Genomic DNA, 21470 nt, shown 5'->3' with positions numbered 1-21470 from the left:
GTAATACCCTCAATACATCCTAAAATAGCACAGTTATTATTTAAAAACTTTTCGTACGAGACAATAGGGGAAAGTCGCATAGACGCGCGCTCCCGCTTGTTTTGATACCATCCCGGAAGTCAGTCGCAGAGAACTGAACGTGCGCGCGGCCGTGACGTGACGAGACGAGGCTTTAAAGCGCCAAACATGTGCGTGCGTGTTGTTTACGCGTTCATCATGAGAGACAATACAGACACCGAATTGTCCACTCGCTACGCGCCACGCGTCCGCTTATCGATACCGTTACTTTTGTGACGTGAGGAAAAAAAAAAGGGGGGGGGGGGTGGGCGTGGAACGTCACGGCGTTAAATATCAAACGACAATTCTTCGACATTGGCTCGTCGTGCATATATGTATATATATTTTATTTTTTTATTTTTTTTTGTTCGAGGCAACGCTATTTAATAAAACATGTTCGGATTCTGCCGGTGTTATCCCCAGCTAGAAACTGGTTGCCAAGCATTGCATCATTCCTTTCATGTGACTCCCATACGCCCCAAATTCGTCCTGGCCGTCTTATGACTGCATCACAACTGCGCCTCGTACAAACTATACAGACAAGGAGAAATGCACTCAACCTTGCTTGCCAAACAAATCCCGCCACACCTGCCCAAAACTCCGCCGCTCTCATTGGATGTCGTCAAGGAAAACAGATCAGCTGTGTTGTCGCGATTGGCCCGCTCGAATGCAACTCGGCGACGTCACACGGTGGGCCCCCGCTTCGCTTGGCATAGTTCGGTTGGCCTCGCTCCTTATAAACAGCGCCGGGAGTTTCCGTTTAAGCACATTCGGTCGTCAAGAGTTGAACAATGGTTAACATGAGCTATCACCCATTTTCACTCAAATATCTACATTCGAACCAGCGACAGTCGAGACGGCGAACGAATAAAAGGAAAAGGGTGAGTGACAACTTTTCACGTTTTTTTTCAAAGGGGTTTTCCAAGTCTTGGCGACTTAAAGTCAACGGGGAAAACATTGTATTTATTTTTTTTAAGATTGACCGTTTTGAACGTTGACACTAACATTATAAAAGACTGTCTTTTGAATTATCTTTTTTTTTTTTCGGTGTCGCACGTACGACTCGAGCAAAGTTTGAGCTTTGGCGTTCAAGTGCGTCAAAAGTTGTATGAGAGTCAATTGAATGAGATTTAGGAATTGCAGCATTTTTTTTTTTTTTTTTAAATGTCATATTACTGATAAATGTTGCTCAAACTGCATAGCCCAAAAATATATAATTCGCCTTTTTTTAAAAACGTAAAGATTAACAACACAAACGTCCGTCATGCAGATTAACAACATAAACGTCCGTCATGCACAAAGCCCTTCAAACTTAATAAAATTAAAATTATATTTCTATGTTGACGTTTTTTCCTCTCGTCTTTTCTTTAGTTTCGCCCATTCCAGCCACTGGACTTTTTTTTTTTTTTTTTTTTTTTTTTTTGCTTTTCCATGACGTAATTTTCTTAACTCATAGCGGTCAATTGAACAGGATTCGACAATAAAAATCAAGACACTCATCACTAACTAGCAAATGACATGACAGCATATGAAGCAACGTCATCGCAATTTGGCGTGTTGTCCGAAATAAAACAAAAACTACAATGAAAATGACATGATTTCGGTTTTATTGGCGTGATTGTTGGTTGCGGTTGCAGTGCGTGTTGAAGGCGAGCAAGACGCACGACTGCCAGGGCGGAGGGGGTTGAAATCAAAGTGTAGTTAGTCGCCGTTGTTCTCATCTTGTTTATCGATAATGAAGCGTGTTGAGAGGAGCTTTTGAGCACAGGGGGCGCAATTGAGAGGCTGTTGGTCTTTGTTTAGAGTTCTGGGAAAGAACGTCTGTCTTTGGTCACAAAGTTCTTTTTGTTTTTTTTCTTGACAGTTACTAAAGCAAAATCTGACTTGACTGAAAACAAAAAAACAAAACATTTCTTCCAGATTTGTCGGGGCAAAATATCTCCAACCGATTTGCAGACTTGATTAAGGGAGTCCGAAAGGTAAAATAATTATCATTTGTAATACAGTATAGCATTTTCATGTATTTTTTTTTGCATAAGCTTTGCATTTGTAACGAAAAAAAATGCTTTGATTTAAAATGTAATGATTTTGTGTGTATTTATATATTTGCATTTTTAACTTCATAAAATTGCTTTAATGTTCAATATAATTACTCTTTTGTCATTTTTGTACATATATTTTGCATTCTCAACATGTATATTTAATTTTCAATTACATTTATTTGACTTAATTCTGGTGCAATCTATTTTACATCCATTTTGAATCTTAACTATTAATAAATATAGGTTTAAAATACAATTGTAATGCTTAAGATTAAATTTCCAATTGAATTAAATTTGTGCTTGTCATGTTATTACACGCAATTTGTATTTTTAAACTTAAAAATAGTGGTTTAATTTGCATTTAAATAGAATTTTCTTTACAGGCATTTTGCATTTTTAACTTGTCTCAATGACAGTTTTAATTTTCATTTGACTTTATAGACTCTGTCCTTGTATAATTATTTTACATGCATTTAGCATTTTTTAATTCCTAAATTTAGCAACTTAGTAATTGTAGCTCCAATATTGAATTTATTGACTTACCGGTTTTACATTTTGTGTATTCAGTATTTCATACCACGATTAGACAGGTAATTGTTTTGAAGTGAGTGGCACTATTTTCCTTTTTTTTTTTTTCCCCCAGCAGTGGCAAAATGATCATTTAACGTTTGTGCTTCCTGTGCCGACAGGTCCCGAGTGAAGCGTGTGGCCGAGTGTGGAGTGCGTTGCGAGATGACTGCCGAGTGGGTGCACCTGCCCCCGCCGTACCCCCCCGGCGTGGGGCCGCTGTGTGGCGCAGAGTTGGAGGCGTGGTATGAGGACCTGCAGGATATCCTGGGCTCGGACGCGGGAGGAGCAAAGCTGGCGCGTGCCCCCTCGTGCGGCGAGGTCAGTGGCTTATAAAGGAGGGGACAAGGCTGGTCAGACTCGGATCTTCGGGCGTTACTAGTACGTCGTGTTTACACTGAATAGAGCAGGGGTGTCAAAACTTTTCCTTCCAAGTGATGCATTCAGGAAAATTGTGTTTATGAAACATGCTAAAATATTTTGATTGTGAATTGCCCGTCATTTTTGAACGCTTTTGGAAAACAAGAAAAAAATAAAAATTCAACAAACAAGAGTCCATTGCCTCAATTCAGCCTTTGCCAATTATCATGACCTAGATGACTACACACAAAGGAAAAACTCAATTTTTAGCAAGCAAATTGGTATTTTTTATTATTGGTATTGTGACAGTAAATAAAAAATGAGGCAAACATACTATTAGGCGAACGATATTCAAAATGGTGTCAGCCAACAGAGGCTAAGCAGTTAAACAAACAAAAAAAAGTCAAAATCTCATCTTGGTGTTATCAGCAACAAAGCAAAAAATATTTGTGTGACATATATAAGTAAACTTATTAATGTACCATTTAAAAAAAAAAATAGTTTTATCATTTGAATTTATTTACAAATGTGAATGAAAGTCACACATAAAAAAAAAAAATACAATAAAACAATTTTAGATTTTACAATTTAAAGTGTGATGTCTTGTAACATTGAACTTTTATTAAATTTATTGTAAATATTAAACCTCTGTGGGGTGGTCTTTTGGGCTGCCAAATGGTCCCCTAGCCATAGAGTGATGTCAAATTTGGTGTTTTCGTACTTACAGAAGGAGCCCGAGTTCCTGGATGTTCTGGAGAGTTGCTCCCTGACGTGGCTGACAGAGGGAGGTCACACGTGGGGAGAGGGCATTCAGAGGGCAACAGAGCAGATTCACAACGCCCAGCCTCTACATCACACCTCCTCCTCATCCTCCTCCTCCAGCTTGACTCCGGCAGAAGAGCGGAAAACGGAGGCGAACGCGAGGAGCGGTGACGGCGACCTTCTTCCTCCTGAGTTCTTTGAGTTCCTGAGTGAAGGAGGAATGGTGGATTCAAGCAGTGGTTGTTATTACCATCATCATCACCACGAGCAGCAGCAGGTTCACAACATCCATCCAGCGTCTCCATCAGCCAGCGAGGAAGAGTTGCCCTGCGTCCCCGATTCGCCATCCTGCTCGTCATCCTCCGCCTCGCAGTCGCCTTCCAGGCGCTGCTCGTCTCCGTCGTCGCCCGTCTCGTCGCCGTCCATCTACTCGCCTTCCCGCCCCGGCAAGCGACGGAGAAGCGAGGGACCCGATGGCGCCACGTCGTCCCCGGGCGCCTCAGTCGCCCAGTCGCAGCAGCGCGCATCCTCCTCATCCTCGTCATATTTGTCCGCCAAAAAGAGTCGCAAGGAGAGGGAGCAGGAGAACGAGAAGAAAGTGCAGGAGCTGACGGAGCAGAACGAGCGCTTGAAAGCGGAAATCGAAAGGTTGGGTGAGGAGGTGCAGCGTACGCGGCGAGCCCTCATCGAGAGACTTGTCAACACCAGGAAATGAGCTCATAGAACGACAAGAAGCGGCGGTGAGTAAATAAATGGTCTGTGTGTGTCCTAAGACCAGAAGGTATGAAAACCAAAGAGATTTGAAGATGTTTGGAAAAGATGATGAAAGTCAAGGCAGAGTTGAAAGAAAAGCTGCAACATCACTGCAGCAAACTAGAAAGACTCAGCATGTGAAACGGAAAAGAACAGGAAGCTCTTAATTGCATATCATACACTCTTAATTGCATATCATACAGTGGTCGCAAGGTTTGGAACATGAAGTTACCCCACCATTAGGAAGGATGATTTGATGATTTGTACGTTGGAAAGAAAGGAATTGAGTTGAGGGCATTTTGTTGTCGTGTTTTCCCGCCATTTTGCAATACACTAACTCCTCGTAAAAGGGCTGCAATTTGGCTAGCAGAGATTATTTGCCCCAATTTGTGGACAGAAGGAGCTCAGGAACGTTTTGAATGTGTCCCCTCGCTTTGAGAGTACAAATATTTTTTTTGCTTTTTCTATAAGCCTTTGCATGTACGTATAGTTAATACAGCAGGTTGCCCCTGACTAATATTTCTACAGGTTACCTTTTTTTTTGTTTTTTTTATTCAACCCAGGAACCTTTTTTTTTTTTTAATTCAATGCGGGACTTGTGGGATACATCCACTTGATATTTTTATATAACTGCAATAACATTTACTGTATACATTTGTACTGTTCATTTCTACTTAATCAAGTCATCAATTGTTAATTATACATGAATATGCATGTTTTTTAAAAAATCATTAATGGGATTCATGTTTGTTAACTTTTCTTATATCTGTCACTGTAACCCCAAATTTGCAATAAAATAATTGATTTTCTTTGCTTGTTAATGCAAGGTTTATTGTTCACATGAATGACAGGAAGTACACTGCGTCACACTATGTATGGACCATAATAGATTTTCACAAGGGAAAATTTGATACTTTTTTTTTTTTTTTTTAAACATTCACTGCAAGCCTTCCCAGTTAACATGGATATTTGCCTTCTAAAGCCATTAATGGCAGTGAATGTGTTAATTGTGGTGTAAAAACATTTTCGCACCTTGCGAGGCTGATGTTGAGTATCAAATCAGTTATTCTTGGTGTAGGGATTTTTCCCAAATCCGTTCCATTCTGTAGCAGAATTCATTTGGCTCCCTTTTGTGTGTGTTCATTTCCCCGCCGGCCTCACTAGCATTTCATTAGACCTCGGTGCTAAAACCCTGTTGTCTCAGATCCCGTCACGGCTTTGCCTTTGGCTAACATGCTCATCTCGCCATGCACATCTTGTTCCCCCTTTTCCCGCTATCACACCTTGCATATTGTACCCCTCCGCTAACCACCTCCACTGTTGGCGACTTTTATGGCCGCGTCTCACTTCTTGCCCTTGACGGGTGCGGGCTCGGGGCTCTTGCCCTCTGCCAGCGCCAACTGCTTCTTCAGCTCCAATAGTTTAGACACCTCGGCCGTGATCACCGATTTGTCGGCCTTCTGCGCTTTCAGGGCTCGCACTTTTTCTCCCTGCCGCACATAAGATGACGGTTAGAAATGTGCATTGTTTAAAAAAAAAAAAAAAAAAACAAGGACTCTTGACAGACAATTCCGATTGTAAATTAGTTATTTGCAAAAATGTGCCAACTATCAATAGTGACTACTATGTAAATAAATGCAATTTACAATACGGTAATTCAACTGTATCCCATTCCTCCGTTAACCATGTGTGACGAAGAATCTAAAACTGAAAAATTATAAATGCTATATTTTCATTAGTTCATTACAAAACTCATGCATTTAAAAGCCAATTTTTTTAAAAAATAAAATGAATGTTGAACGGCTCTTTGTTGTGTGCAGGATTTGATAGTTAAATAATATTAATCAGTCAACATAAAAAAAAAAAAGACTTGCAGGGGTCCATTTTGGAGTCTCCGTTTGTTATAGTAAAATTGTATTAATTCATAATTATTTTTAGTGTGTCAATGTTTTGGTATTAGATTACACAGGGTGTCCCCCAAAAATTTTGTCACTCTTGACTAGGCGAACTAGGGACAGGACAATTTTCTTTCATGCAATTATATAAAATGTAGTTTTTTTCCCCCTTTCATTTAACTCAAACTTGTATTGATGTCAATAAACACCTCAGTCAAAACGAACTATACGAGTACTGTAATGGCCAGTCAAATAGTGAGTAAATTTGTTTGGGACACCCTGTTTTAGTAGTCCATTTCTAATTTGGGTACTGAGCTGGAAAATTTGGGAAACCCTGGTGTGTAGGATTTGATATTCATAAAATAATTTAAAAAAACTATTCGATAGAAACTAAATTGTTTGCAGAGGTCCAGATGCATCAAAACATCACCTGCTCAGCCACAGCCTGCGTCAGCTGCCGGGATTTCTCCGGGTCCACTCCGGCGTTCACTTCCATTGCAGTGATGGGCGGCATAGCGGCCGACTGAGGGCTGGCAGCGTTTGGAGTCGGCACCTGAGTGGGCAAACAACATTACGGCATTTCAGAGAGAAGACTGATGTCATTTCAGACAATAGGGGTTCTCAGTCAAGGTGTTGACGGGATTTCACGAGCGGCTGATGAACGAACAGACGTGGTGACACACTGGACTCACGGTGATAAGAGAACGTTCAAATGCTGCTAGTATTAGTGAAAGCAAGCGCTAATCAACGGTGACGGCACCAGCGTGGACGCTTCACAAACAAACACAGCAATGGTACCTTCTTGTTTGGCGGTACATCTTCCAGCTAGACGAAGGCAGTTTAGACAAGGATTATTCTCTCGCTACCTGATTAATTCATAACATACAAAGCACATATTGTGTGTTCGCTATGTATCACATTTGAAAAAACTACAAGCAAGTATTCAGTCTGCCGGGACCATTTGCACGGCTAGACATCACCACTTACTGCTGTTTTCCACCCCAATAGAATAGCCAAACTCCTTGTTGGTTATCACATACCTGCTGGCCGCCAAATCTCTTCTTCAAAGTTTCAATCTGCTCCACCTCCAGTTTCTGGAACAATGGACTCACCTGCACGGGAGAAAAAGGAGAGTTATTTAAAAATATACATTTCACTTATGATGAATATGCATCAGAATCATTCTGCAGACTTTGGAGATGTAAAACGTAGCCCGAATCACTGCGCTAAGGCCGCCGATAAGGTTGTACACTTCAAAATCTACGAATCGCGCAAATTTCTTTTTGCGTGATGCAACACAAGATGTCAGCGTATCGCACGTGACCTCAAACGTACCTCCTGAGACCTCACTTCAAGAAGCATCCAAGGATTCAAGGAGAGAAATGACACAAAATGTAATTTTGAATTGCTCGTAAACAAATAGTTTGGGTCTCTGGAGTGGCTGCCCATCCATCAAGAGGGAAACTAAACACCCAAGTAATTCTTTTTGTTTAGGGATGTTCGATAACACATTTTTTCAGGCCGATACCAGTACGGGTACGCACCGATATCGCTACCGCTAGTACTTTTGATACATAAAATTTCGATGAACACATTGACAAGTAATTGTGAACAAAGACCTCTTTCTGTCTTTCTGACGTAATAATAATGATTTGCCGATGTATCAAACCGCTGCGCTGCAGCACCAACTACTGGTGAGGAGGACTTGCTTGTATTTTTTTTGGCGGGTGGTACCGGCAACCATCACGAGTACCCGATACCTTGAAATACAGATACCTGGTCTGCAGTGCATTTGTTTAGTACAGTTCAGTTGAATTTAACTTTTAAATACATTGCCATTTAGTCGTTTAGAACTGCTTTCTAACATTTGTTAAATACAAGTTTTAATTCACTTTTATGTGCAACACATTTTAAATGAATTATTATTTGAGTATAGTTTTTTTTATGTTCCTATATTTAAGCATAATGTTAAAACAATCTTACAGTAATATTAAACATACTTTGAGGAAATATAAATGCTGCCTTGTTTTGGATTAACACTTGGACCTACTTCGCTACTAATGTATTTTAATGTTCATTATGGATAATGTATTTTTTGGTGGTACTTGGTGTAATAAATTTAAGAAACACTGATAACCTTCCAAAAGGCCTTTTTCTTTTTAAAAAAAAAAAAAAAAAAAAAAAAAAAAAAAGGGGGACTCTCCTGTATGAATGATTCCAGAAGTGGAAAACCCATACTCACGGTGCCAATATGGTGGCCGGCGTCGAGGACGCGAGTGAAGGCGCCCGTGCCGCGCAGAATGGCGCTGACGCAAGAATGAGGTGCGTTGAGTTGATCCCTGATGGTTTGGCTGACCGCCGGCATGTAGGGCAGCAGCATGACGGACAGTAAGCAGGCGACGTTGATGGACACGCCGGTGACAGTGCCTGCACGCTGCCTGGAGGGGAATGGTATATTCAGAATACTGGCCCTCTAAAATTGAATTTCCAATTCCAGGGTGACATTAGAATGTGAATCCAAAAAGTCGAGTGATGGTCAACTTATGCATCTTTATTCAAAGCTGGGATTCTCGTATATACTGTATATGCAAATTTGTCCAACCCTGCTTGATATTATAGACAGAGCTTGGCTCAGGCTGGTCGTCGTAATCTCACCGTTCTGCATCTCCTCCCTTGATCTTCTTCCAGGGTTCATTTACTTGGATGTACTGGTTGCCATGGCGAGAGATGTTGAGGATATGCTTCAGACCGTCACGGATTCTGATGGAAATATTCACGCGTCGGTTCAGTTCCAGCGCAAACAGCTTCTCAGTCACCAGTTAAAACATCACAAAACTATGCATACATGGAACAGCACACACTGATGCCATATTGAATGCAGTGGTAAAGTGGTCTTACTTGACTTTGTCCATGAGTTGGATGTACTGCTCCAGCTCCCAGCCCACTACAGCCAGGAGCTTCTTATCTTCCTGCAGCAGCTCCATCACGGGCACACAGCCATCAAAGAACTTTGAAACAAACATGCCGGCTCTAGAGGATTGAGGAGGGGGGTTGAAGGAGGGTAAAAAAAAGAAAAGCAAGGAAAAAATATATAGGGATCATCAGGAGAGTGAGAATAGCAGCTAAGAATCAGTGGGGAGAAAGTGCTACATAAGAAAAAAGGCGCGCTAGCCGCCACACTAATTGATGATAAATTATAGATTGTGTTGCCATGCGTAATGCGGTCTGCTGATGTAAATGAACATAACAGCTCTCTCTTTGAGCCTCTTCAGTGCAAATAATCGAGCTGAGTTGTATGCGCGCATCAGCGGGACGCTCATGGTAAGAGGCTGACGTCTCTGACGCAACATGCCCATCAATATTTGACTGAATTCCGCCCGACTAAAATGCTTTGACAAGACTGTCATATTTACAATGAACGGTGGACTTGATGTGGGAGTGGAACGAACTTTGCCTGACCCGCACTCTTCAATTTTTGTGAGCCCAGAATGCTCACAAGGTGGACATCCTGACACTAATTATGTTGTGATTTGAGGTCTGGTTTTCGGGCTACAGTCTACCTCTAAGCACCTCCGGCTGGATGCAGTTTAAGATCTTTTTAAAGCAATTAGGCATCAACACTTGCTGCCTGAGAACAATTTTTGAAGATCAGGGTGCTTTGGAAAAAAAATTACAAAAATCTGAGGGAAACCTCTTTGATGTGGGATTTAACCCCAATCTATTTTTTTAAAGCCATTAAAAGGCAGTATAATTGGGTGTGATATTACACCATCCCAAACATATTTACCAAACACAGGGAGAATCTCTTGAAATAGTTACATCTCCAACAATCTGTCCCTAATTGGACTGCATCTTTTAAGCAAATTACCCTCCTTTTGATTTCACGTCGACTGAACGAAGCAGCAGTGCATTTTACCAAAAAGAAAACATTCTTAATTGGTCAGTTACAACATGTTCTCGCTCTATGATGGCCAACTATTACTTGTTTTATTTCACTGTTGATGGACTTCAGACATTCTCTCGTTTTACATCTGCAACAATGGACTGAGATGGGCAACATGGGTTCATTCACACCTCTGACCACCGCGGGTTGGAAACTTGTCTCCGCCGACTTACTGTTCGGGGTTACGCAGGAATTGTACGCGCTTGCTGTACCCGTGTACTCTTTTTCCATGTCATCTAGATATCTGATTACCACCCGCTTTAACATGGTGTCCAGTTAGACATTCTCTTTTACTTTTTCCGTTCATTTCTGTCGTCAAAAACCTCTCACTGTTGTAGCTGGTGCTCCTGCTTCCGGCGCAACAGACAAAAGCACTCCTACTACAATAGTTGTTCTTTTCCCCCCTTCTAGAAGTGCAGCCAACAATGGCTTACAGAGCTGCTATAATTAAATTCAGTCACAATTCCATTATACTATTAGTCATCTTGGCATTATTATTGCCAACACAATTAATGTTGTTCACACTGCTTCCTTATCCCTGCTGCAATCCCTCCGCCCCTAGGGGTGGGCAAAGTGGGCAGAAGCCCCACTTTTCCTCCGAGCATTAACATGATCACGAATCCAGAAATATTTGTGACATTCATTTAGCTGCTTTTCCCCCTAAAACTGCTTAATTAAAATGTATGTATTATTTTTAAAATTCATTTATCTCAATAAATAATTGGTACTTTTTTTTTTTTTGCCTCATCTACAAATGACCGAACCCATCTGTCTGTTTTCAAAATCAAATGTGGTGCTTGAGAACAAATTTTGCCAAACCTGCTCTATCCTATTTCTCCACATCTCTGCTTGCTTTCTCCCTTATCACTCAATCTCAAGTTAACTGATCGAGGCAGACGACCACCCCACGCCGAGCCTCAGGTCTGTTCAAGGTTTATCCCTTCGAGGGAGTTTTTCCCTAGCCTCCGTCACCTTGTGCTTGTGGGGTTCAGTTGGTTTCTTAATGTGCGAGAAACATGCTTCCAGACCCACTCCACAAATGAAATCCCTTGAGATACCATGTTGTTGATAACTCCTTCATTCAGCTCTTTAGCGACCGACCTGTTAATGAAGTTGCCCAAGTTGTTGAGCAGCTCCGAGTTGTTCTTCAGAGCCATGTCGGCCCACGAGAAGGCAGAGTCCTGCCCCTCGGGACGCATGTAGAGCAGGTAGAAGCGCCACACGTCGGACGGGATACCCGTGTCCTTGGCCATGTCGCCGAACACGCCGACGCCACGGCTCTTGGAGAACTTTGTGTCTTCGTAATTCAGATATTCTGCACACAAGTTGTAGCATGAATAATTCATCACACTTTGAATTTTTAATGTCATATGTAATGAAAGTATTAATGGTTGCTATTACAAATGCGTACCGGTGGCAATCAAGTGATTGACCAGTGTGTAGTTGTCCCGAGCTCCCAGGAGGGAGCAGGGAAACACCACACTGTGGAACGGCACGTTGTCCTTGGCCATGAAGTTGTACAGCTCCACCTGGCGGTACATAAACAACACTGCAACGTGAGGATGACATCATATTAGATCATCGTGAGATCATCCCGTTCAAAGAGGACTTATCAGCGCTTCCCAGCCCCCACCCTAAACACACACTGACACACACACTCACAGCTCAATCCTGGGGTTTTAGATGGAGAGAGATGAGATGAGTCGATGTTGCATGCAGGCATTGATTATGAGGGCAAATGATGGATGTTGCTTTTTTTGTTTTATCTGTTGGATCTTATGTCTTTTTAATGAACAAGTAGACGCTAGTTAACTGACGCCTAAAGCGTCTTTCTATCTAGAAGATCTTAAGTCTCCCAACAAAATGTGAAGTTTATCATAGTTGAGCTGAATCAAGACAAACTCTCAGTGCTTAAGACTGCCTTACCTGATCTGGATTCTTCCACCACTGTTCCCATTTGTCTGTGTAGTTGGCAGTGATAGAGACATAACCGATGGGGGCGTCGAACCACACGTAGAACACCTGAAGAAGAAGTGGCAAAAGAGTCATGAGTGACCCCATTTGCAAATGCGTGTGAAGAAAACATTGTAACGTTATGTTTGCACACACGGGGTGGATTTACACTGCATGGTTCAAGTGAGTCAGATCCTTTGGTCCCAAGTAGCACAACTGGGAAAGACATGCTGTCAAATAAACATATTTTAAATGTATTATTGTATTGCTTATTTCCATGGTGTCAGCACAACATGGCATTATGTTCATGTTGGAAATGTAATCAGTAAAAAAAAAAAAAATCGGATAATGGCATTAAATCCGAATTGGGCACTTGGACTTGCAGTGTTAACCCAGCCTTGGTGAGAGAAAAAGCAGACCTTTTCTTTAAAGTCCGGGTGAGGTACTGGCGTTCCCCATTGGAGGTCTCTGGTGATGCAGCGAGGTTTGAGTCCATCCCTGAGCCAGGAGCGAGTGATCTGTTTGGCATTCGCAGTCCAGTCTCCGTTGCCGGTGGACTTGTCCAGCCAGTGCTCCAACTGAGCCTCTAACTGGAGAATATACACAATTAAAAAAAAAAAAAAAGAAATTAAAAAAAAAAAAGACTTTCAGTGCTGCTGCTGCTTTTACAGAGAAACTTGACACAAAATGGGACTATGAGCGATGCAACTTGTACCTTTGGCAGGTCCAGGAAAAGATGTTTGGACGAGCGGATGACTGGAGTCTGTCCACAGACTTTACAGTGAGGTGCCTAAAAAAAAAAAGGGACAGACAGACAGCTTCATTCAATACATCAATCCATCCCTGTTCTATAACGCTCGTTCCGGTGAGAGTTGAGCTGGAGTTGATCTCAGCTGAGATTGGAGAGAGAAGCGGTGTAACACCGTGGACTGGTCGCCAGCCAATCGCAGGGCACATATAGACAAACAGGCATTTATATTCACACAAACTAAAATCGCGATTATCAAAATCAAAATGGGACATAACCATCAGTTTAGCAGTATCTAGAGTGAATATTACAGCAATAGGTCGATCACACCTCATCAGTCTCAAAGTCATTAACAAAAGAGCTCACCTTGAGTTCCACTGCATTGATGAGTCGCCCACACTTGTCGCACTGGTCGCCACGGGCGTCCGGGTACTTGCAGTGGGGGCAGGTGCCTTCGACGAAACGGTCAGCCAGGAAACGCTGGCATTGCTCACACCGTAGCTGCTCCACCAAGTCTTCCACCAGGAAGCCATTCTTGTGGAGCCTCCAGAAAATGTTCTGGGCTATCCTGAGTGACAAACATTTGGGTGGACAGTTGAGTACAAATTCAGTCTAAGACAGACCAGACAGGGAACCGCCAACTAAGAGCAATCGTTACCGACAGAGAAACCATTCAAGAAAAGAAATATGAAAGGGTTTAATTTGGCGATTATTAAGTGTTACGGGGGGAGGGGAGCTTATGGTTGGATCAAAATGTGCAAGGTCTTTACATGAATCCACTCTGGTCTTTCAGTCTTTGGGCTGTTTTCTAATTCACACAGCGCCTGATGTCTTCTGCAGTGCTGTTGCAGATTAATATGTCTGCTCTGTCTCCTTTTTGTTCACAATATTGCTGTATAATAAATTTTATCTTAACACCACAGAAATTGCAGCTACAAATGAAGACCAAAAAAAAAAAAAGCAAGGTAACTTGCAGACTACAACTCTGCACTGAGACTGACTCAGTTATTAAGGAGATTTTATGGTTGAGGGGACGAGACGTTCAACATCAGAATCCTGCCCAGATTACGATAATCTTATGTTACATAATCTATATAACAGCGTAAAACCTATTTTCATACATAAACTAAACAGTGTCAAACCAGCATCCTGCTCAGGTCAGGACCTTGCAGTGTTGTGACTTGTGACCTCTTTGTTTAGCTTCTCTCTAGCATTATAATATATGCAGGGTATCACCCAAAAATTACATGATTTGAAAAATGAATATCTGAGTATCTACATCCTAGGCAAACTAAATTAAATAGGCTTCATGTTGGCAAAATAAACTATAAACATTTTCACTACATATTCAGAATCATACAGATTTTACAACAGATTTCATGAAATTTCACTAGCATGCACAGCACCTATAACATGACTAGCATTTTTCTTTTTGCCTTTCTTCTTGAATTTTTTCGTGCCGTGTCGAAATCTGCTTTCCCGCTGATAGTGTATTTTTATTGAACTTCCTTGAAAATGTACGCTGCATATGTTTATTTGACTTTGTTAGAGCATTTTCTAACACACAAAATGCCTTTTCATGAATGTCAATCTTAATGTTGGAAATAAAGAAAAGCATTAAACTGACATAAACTGAACTAATTTTAGTGAGAAGTTGCTATGTTATTAGACTATGAAAGCCTGCTTGTAACTTACTCCGTCTGCTTCTCGGTAGTCGTCCTGCCAAAGAAGTCAAAGTCAATCTGGAACCACTTATAGATGCTGGCGTGAATGGCGTGGTATTTGTCGCAGATCTGCTGCGGCGTCAGGCCTTCCTCGCGAGCTTTATTTTCCGTGGCCGTGCCGTACTCGTCTGTGCCGCACACGAACAGAGAGTTCCAGCCTCGCAGTCGGCCGTACCTTGCAGAAGGCAACATTGAAAAGGAGAGGTTTCTTGCTGAATAAATTGGTAGTACATACTACATGTGATACACAGGACACTGCAGCAACTGGCCTATTTATATGTATACAGGGGTTTTACAACAGAGTGTCATTCAGCAGCGACGTAACCCAAATTTCAGTGTCGGAACGCACCATACTCTATCGCTAACCTACGCTATTGCAGAAGTCATAATTACAGGGAATTTTTGTATGAAAACACTTGCAGGCCATAAATATAAAACAATCAAATGGAAAACTAGTATGTACTCTAGTAACCTAGCATGTCTTCTGGAGCCACGTGACCACATATTCTTATGCCGCTGTCAAAACTAGTTAATTGCACGTTGTCCGTAACCTCAAAAACGTCGTTTGTCAATACAGTCATAAGGCGTGGACCCCCTGTATTCTTTCCCTCTTGTGCACCTGGAGAAGACGTCAGCGCTGAGAACACAGCCAATGATGTTGCCCAGGTGGGGTACATTGTTGACATAGGGCAACGCGCTGGTCAACAGGATGTTTCGTTTGCCTTCCTGCGGCAGACTGAAGGAAAAATGAAGGAGTCATCAATTTAAAGAGAACCTTGTAGAATAGTGTAACAAATTTAATAACATACATTGGGTGACGTCTGTCTGTGGCTGCTGAGGAGGAATTTAAACCCTTGTGCCAAGTGAGAGCAGCAGCTTCCATCTCTTCCTGTGACACCGCATGTTCCCCTTCTTCACCCTAAACAAACACAGAGAACACATTCACTGTTAAACAAAACTAATTATCTCGACGCCTAAAGAAAACATTTTCCCAATGTCCTATTCACTTTCTGAGATATTTCTGTTGACAGATTATGCGGGGCACTGTAGCGTAGATATCACAACAGCACCCCTAATGCGACTCCTTGAAGTCTAAAGGTTTATTTTATTATTATTATTATTTTTTCTCTTTATTTTCTATTGGTTTATTTTATTTATTTATATTTATCTGGCGGATACCTCAACAGGGCCGCTGTTGCAGACCTGCCCGCTGCCTCTGCACTGGCCGCTCTGCGGCGGAGGCTGCCTCTGCATGAAGCTCTTCATCGCCTGCAGGCCTTTTCCCTGCAGCACTTTATGAGACGCCGACACGCAGCTCTGTGAGGCGGCCAAACGGTCGAACCAAACCTTCACGGACGTGTGTTCACCTGGGAAACGCAAGGGAGAGGGATAAGGAAATAGAATCAGAAAAGGAACATGTATATTTAATTAAGTATGGGAAAGGCATAGCTAACAAAATACAATGATTAAACATTTAAGCGCTATCTAAGGTGAAATTTCATGCAGATCTAAACATTTTACAATCGCTCTGAGGGAGGGAACATTAACACAACCTGATTTGAAATAATGAATGAAATACACACGTCTAAACACAATGTTAATTCTTACCCGAAGCGAGCGATGATGCGGACAAAATCGGATGCAGCGCGGCACAAACAACAAGATCAGCGACCGAAACAACATCCTGAGACAAACAAAAACAAAACTGACTGCAGTGAAAGCACACAGTACACAGGGAACAATCATTTTAGAATCGCCTATTACAATCACACATTTACATCTCAGTAAGGATTAAAGTAAATTGCAAATATAATTTTTCCTCCGTTGATGAGTGGCCTGTTCCATTTACTCGAAGAATGAAGAAGAATGCCATTTTTATCCTAATGCAATTAGGTTCATTGAAGAATTGTCTGTAGATGCGAACGTGAGTGTGAATGGTTGTTTGTCTGTGTCCAGGAACTGACTGGCACCAAAAGTCATTTAAGAAAGGCTGCAGCTCAACCACAACAAGTGGTATAGAAAATGGATGGATGTGGGAAAGTTTAGCAGCTTTTGCCCCAAAATGCAACAGCGCTCTCTCTGTAAATGTCACAGTGAACTTTAGTTTTACAGATGCCATGTCTGGGCCCCAGGCAGTGTATATTTTGTGGTAAAGACATCCACCATGACATATGGTGGTATGCGATAAGCTCTTTTTAATTCGGCCTGTAAAAGCCACATTTTTCCACCTTGAGGTATTATCTGCCTGTATGTAAGATTCGAATGCCGAATTCCAACGTCTTCCACTCTGATGTGTTGAAAGCAATGACATGCATCACACCAGACCCAAACAGCCGCACACAGAGAGCTGACTGTGGGATGTTGTGCTGCTGCGTAAAAGCCAGCACAGATTGCTAGGTTCTGTGTAAAAGGCACAGGCTGATAAACCCCCGGGATCTATGGCTTCTGCTCTGATATGGCTATTGTGCATGTTCTTTGTGTTAAAGAGGCTCCCTAGTTATGGCACACACCTGTTATTGTTATTCTGAGGAGGAAAAAGAGATGTATATTTAGACCAAGTTGTATGGTTACACCGAAGTTCTGTTCCTATGGCCTTCTTGCACCGCTGCACAAACTAGTTCATTGTGCACCGATTGTAACCTCAAAACCTTGTATGGTGTCTATTAGAAAAAGGGCACTCTTTGAGAAAAATAGCATATACATCTTAAAGGAGGACCGGTATGTTTTACCGCAGTTAAATAAGATGTGGTCGCCTTGGTCAAGCTTTGGTCCAAGTAGCTGAGAGGGCCTGCAAGGACTTTAGGGACCTCCGATTCTTTCCCCTGAAGCACCGCCATGTGAAGCGCCTGAAGCAGGGCAGGCTGCACAAATCAGACAACAGACAATAGTTACAACAGAGGAAAATGACTTTTACTCCTTGCTAAGTCTGAGAGCACAATTAAATGATTATTATTTACACAATTGAAATCCGCTCTGGTGGCAACGACACACCGAAGCGCATGCGGTAAGAGGATTTTGCAGGCGAGAATGTGCAGACTCGGGAATGAAAATAATTTACATCTTTAGGAGGCTTTAGTGTGTTGTGCAACAGATTGGCAACAAACCTGAAAAGTCTGTTGTTTCACATTGAGGGGCCTACCTGGAGATCTGTGGCCTCCCATTCGAGCCACTGATCGCAAGCCTCGTTGCACTCTTGCCCACTCACTTCAAACATGTATCTAAGAAGACGAGAAATATGAGCAGAATTTAGATCCTCAGGAATAAATTCATTCATTGACTTTGCAGGCAGAACTGTACATTACTGACCGGCATATGGCGTTGGGGCCAAAAAGGTGCTGTCCATTTGGAAGGAGCAGGGCTGGTAAAGATGGACGGCTCAGGAAGGGCACGACTTTTTCTAAAAAATAAAAAAAAAGAACAAAGAAACAAGTCACAGAATTTATTATAATGAAGGGCTCTAACTTTGACAAAGCAAAAAAAAAAGTGAATGAGTAATAATTGGCGGCACGGTGAACGACTGGTTAGAGCGTCTGCCTCACAGTTCTGAGGAGCGGGGTTCAATCCCCGGTCCCGCCTGTGTGGAGTTTGCATGTTCTCCGTGTGCCTGCATGGGTTTTCTCCAGGCACTCCGGTTGCCTCCCACATCCCAAAAACATGCATGGTAGGTTAATTGAAGACTCTAAATTGCCCGTAGGTGTGAATGGGAGTGCGAATGGTTGTTTGTCTGTATGTGCCCTGCGATTGGCTGGCAACCAGTTTGGGGTGTACCCCACCTCCTGCCCAATGATAGCTGGGATAGGCTCCAGCACACCTGCGACCCTAGCGGCTCAGAAAATGGATGGATGGAGGAATGGAGTGTTACGTGTTGTGTGTGTGTTACATACATTATATTAGACCCGTCTTTTAAGGGATTATATAGCTCCATTGCAAAATGCACTTTTTAGTGGCTTTTATACAGTTGAGTGTCTGGACCTACTCCTATCGATTATTCCACCGATTAATTAAATAAATACCACAGCGACATGCCAGGCGGTGTCGGCTTAATGATTCACGGAACCCGGCTGCTGAAGGAAAAGCAAACATCTGGAACGAGCAGTCCAATCAGGGGAGGGGTGATGAATAATAATGCAGATATCTGTCTGACTTGTTTTTGTCACAGCTCACATTTTTTTACGATGTTGTTCAAACACGCTTTTACATGCAGCCTCACCTGACTGGCACAAGTCAAACCCAATTGTTCACTGACTGGGTGCCTTCCCAATGTAAAATATATGTAAAACAAGGAAAAGGTCTGCTATGCAAGTATAGTTGTGTGAATGCCTGAAGATCGGTAAAATATTTGCAGCTTGGAAGCACATACTTGGGGTCAAAGGTTTGGCTTTTGCAACAAATAAATGGGCACCACTTTGTGGCAATGTAAACTCAATTGACTCTGTGATCGCCTTCCACCGGGCTCCTTTCTTGTCACATGGTAAACAATACAAAAATCATTCCACTCGTTGTCTGTGATAGGAAATTAAGCCGCTCAACATTTTTTAACGCTATCCGCTAAAGTCGTCAGAAAAGTCACTAAATATAGCACGACCAAATTGCTTAGTTGTCAATACTGACTGTGCTTTTTCGAACTACCCCTTCTCGATTCGCAGCCGTGTTCTTGCACGTCACTTAACGACGATGAATAAATATTACAATTAATTCAATTGAATTTGTTTAAGTTCATTTTTTAAATATTAAACATGATTATTTAGGCTGAAATGTTAATGCCCCCTGGCTCAGGTTCCTCCATGTTGTTGGTGTCCCCGTGGTTTTTTTTCTCCTTATGAATCCCCAAGGACTCAACCACAGTTTACTTTTTCTACTTAACATTTTTTTTTCCAAGTTGCAACGTCTTTCGCAGAAGTTGAAAAAAGTAACAAGCAAAGTAAGGTGCAGAAAGTATAAGTATCTGTGTTCAAATATAAAAGTAAGAAGTCGTCAGAATAACAGATACCTGAAAAATCTACATTAAGTACACTGAGAAAGTATATGTGTAAAACAAAAGACAGTGTACTGTAGACGTTCACTATTTCTCCAGTTGCTATGCTCCGGTCTCCTGCCATAGGGCTCCGCCGGAAGTGCGTCGACCTCTTTTAACGAATGCGGAAGTTTGTCGCGCTATTTGATTGGCAGTAGCAGGCAATGAATGGCACGAGACAAGCTAGCTTATGTGGCCCCAAAAACCGCCACTTTCACGAAAAACTCAGCTCGAACGACACAAAGTCACACGCCTTGCCTAACGAGTATTTAAGTTAAGTCAGACACTTTTCCTGTTATAACCGCCGAGTATTTTAAAGCTAAGTGTCCCTCTTACCTTCGTGGTTGACAAACTGGACTTCACACCGGACTCCGGCTACTTCTAAGGCAGCCAACACTTTTAGGCAGTGTGGGTTGCCTTCGCTAACAAACAGTTTCATTTGGCAGTGGACTGATGACTTGGTTGGGGAAATGTCTACTTTTATCCACGCTAAAGTGGCGTATAATGTGACAACTTTACCGGTACGTGTGGTCCACGGACACACGCTGATGCAAGGCGAATGCGCGTCACTGACTAATGGCGGACTTGTAGTTTTTAGAATGGCGCCTGTATTGTAGCTCGCCATGATGGAGACAACATCTCCCATAAAGCGTAGCGTCGACTTGACATTCGCTAAGGTAGCTTGGTTTAATCAAACTGGAAGCACAGCCGGGCGGTGTTTGTCTCGCTGCAAGTCTCTGAAGCTCCCGTCACTTGCACCGCCTGTCCGCGGAATCTGATTGGGTGAATGTAAAACCATATCGCGTGAGTTTAGCCAATCTTCAACCGGGAAACTCATGCAACGCAAGCTGTATTTTTTTATCCGCTTAAAGAGCTCGCAGGAGGAAACAACATTCACTAAACCGGGCAAATTAAGTGCTCTCATATGCGACTGTTATTTAAAAAAAAGTGCCAGACAGGGTTGTTCATATTCGTCAAATGATTTTTGGCATCTACCGAGGATTAATGTGCTACGGGGAGAGCGCAGCAAACTAACCGAAAAAGCAACTGTCCAATCTGAAAACATTACCTCGCTGCAAGAAGGTGAGTGTTGACATGCAAACACATTTATGCTGTGAAATGTTTATTAAATAACTTCCGCGGTCATCATATCGAAAATAGTTTTCTGTGCATTATTATTAAACCGAGAGCTTTATAGCGGCAAAGTGTCTTTCAAACTAGGATTAGTAGGTGAGTGTATGGAAATATAGCATATAATCAATTACTATTTTTTTCTTTTTCTATGCAGATTTAGTTTCCAAGGAATTGCACAATGCAATACACAATATTCCACGCACGTAGTATTATCAATTGTAGCTAGAACATGAATTCCATGTTATAAATGAAACATTTTCAGTATATTGGATTATTGTGGAGCTACTTTAATCTGTTCAGATCCATTGCACGTTTTTAAAGTTGATTTGAGCCCTTAAAACATTGATAAAATATCAATATGCAATCAGAGTAGCTGCTGCCAAAAAGGCTTTAGGCCACTGCTGCCACTATTGAGCCACCACCAGGTCAGACAGACACACACAAATGGCTACATGTTGCTGATAGACCATGAACAAAATGTATTGTTTCCACCTCAGTGTGTCATCAAAATATATTTG

At 42.0% G+C, this 21470-nt stretch overlaps 3 protein-coding genes across 8 annotated transcripts in view; 2 read left to right on the top strand and 1 right to left on the bottom strand.

Moving 5' to 3' along the window:
- The first annotated feature begins 782 nt into the window (after positions 1 to 782).
- On the top strand, positions 783 to 5350 carry ddit3 (DNA-damage-inducible transcript 3). Of its 2 annotated transcripts, XM_061687778.1 has the most exons (4): positions 783 to 938; positions 1978 to 2036; positions 2789 to 2987; positions 3754 to 5350. In XM_061687778.1, exons 3-4 carry the CDS (start codon positions 2832 to 2834, stop codon positions 4501 to 4503), a joined length of 906 nt encoding a protein of 301 aa, XP_061543762.1. In that variant the 5' UTR covers positions 783 to 938; positions 1978 to 2036; positions 2789 to 2831; the 3' UTR covers positions 4504 to 5350. The 2 variants fall into 2 exon arrangements, with proteins under 2 accessions (XP_061543762.1, XP_061543763.1); XM_061687779.1 differs by lacking the exon at positions 1978 to 2036.
- mars1 (methionyl-tRNA synthetase 1) lies at positions 3244 to 20380 on the bottom strand. 3 transcript variants are annotated; one of them, XM_061687770.1, is made up of 22 exons: positions 20155 to 20380; positions 18111 to 18201; positions 17944 to 18022; positions 17534 to 17665; positions 16413 to 16488; positions 15984 to 16171; positions 15614 to 15723; positions 15424 to 15540; positions 14776 to 14979; positions 13447 to 13648; positions 13048 to 13122; positions 12752 to 12922; positions 12306 to 12401; positions 11791 to 11908; positions 11481 to 11694; positions 9335 to 9466; positions 9092 to 9196; positions 8679 to 8874; positions 7477 to 7548; positions 7235 to 7261; positions 6867 to 6989; positions 3246 to 6031 (listed from the first exon to the last, which is right to left on the bottom strand). In XM_061687770.1, the coding sequence occupies exons 1-22, from the start codon at positions 20255 to 20257 to the stop codon at positions 5885 to 5887; spliced, it is 2778 nt and encodes a 925-aa protein (XP_061543754.1). In that variant the 5' UTR covers positions 20258 to 20380; the 3' UTR covers positions 3246 to 5884. The 3 variants fall into 3 exon arrangements, with proteins under 3 accessions (XP_061543756.1, XP_061543754.1, XP_061543755.1); XM_061687772.1 differs by lacking the exon at positions 20155 to 20380 and having other exon boundaries at positions 3244 to 6031; positions 17909 to 18022; XM_061687771.1 differs by lacking the exon at positions 7235 to 7261.
- arhgap9 (Rho GTPase activating protein 9) overlaps positions 20318 to 21470 on the top strand; it is a 40944-nt gene continuing 39791 nt past the window's right edge. For 2 of the 3 annotated variants that reach the window (XM_061687775.1, XM_061687773.1), the window contains exon 1: positions 20318 to 20901. The gene's annotated coding sequence lies outside the window, so the exon portion shown is untranslated. The remainder of the gene's footprint in view (positions 20902 to 21470) is intronic. The other variant, XM_061687776.1, reaches the window with a different exon arrangement.

This window comes from Phycodurus eques, chromosome 10, assembly GCF_024500275.1.
Source record: "Phycodurus eques isolate BA_2022a chromosome 10, UOR_Pequ_1.1, whole genome shotgun sequence".
NCBI classification, from domain to species: domain Eukaryota; kingdom Metazoa; phylum Chordata; class Actinopteri; order Syngnathiformes; family Syngnathidae; genus Phycodurus; species Phycodurus eques.
This window is presented reverse-complemented; position numbering and strand designations above follow the sequence as displayed.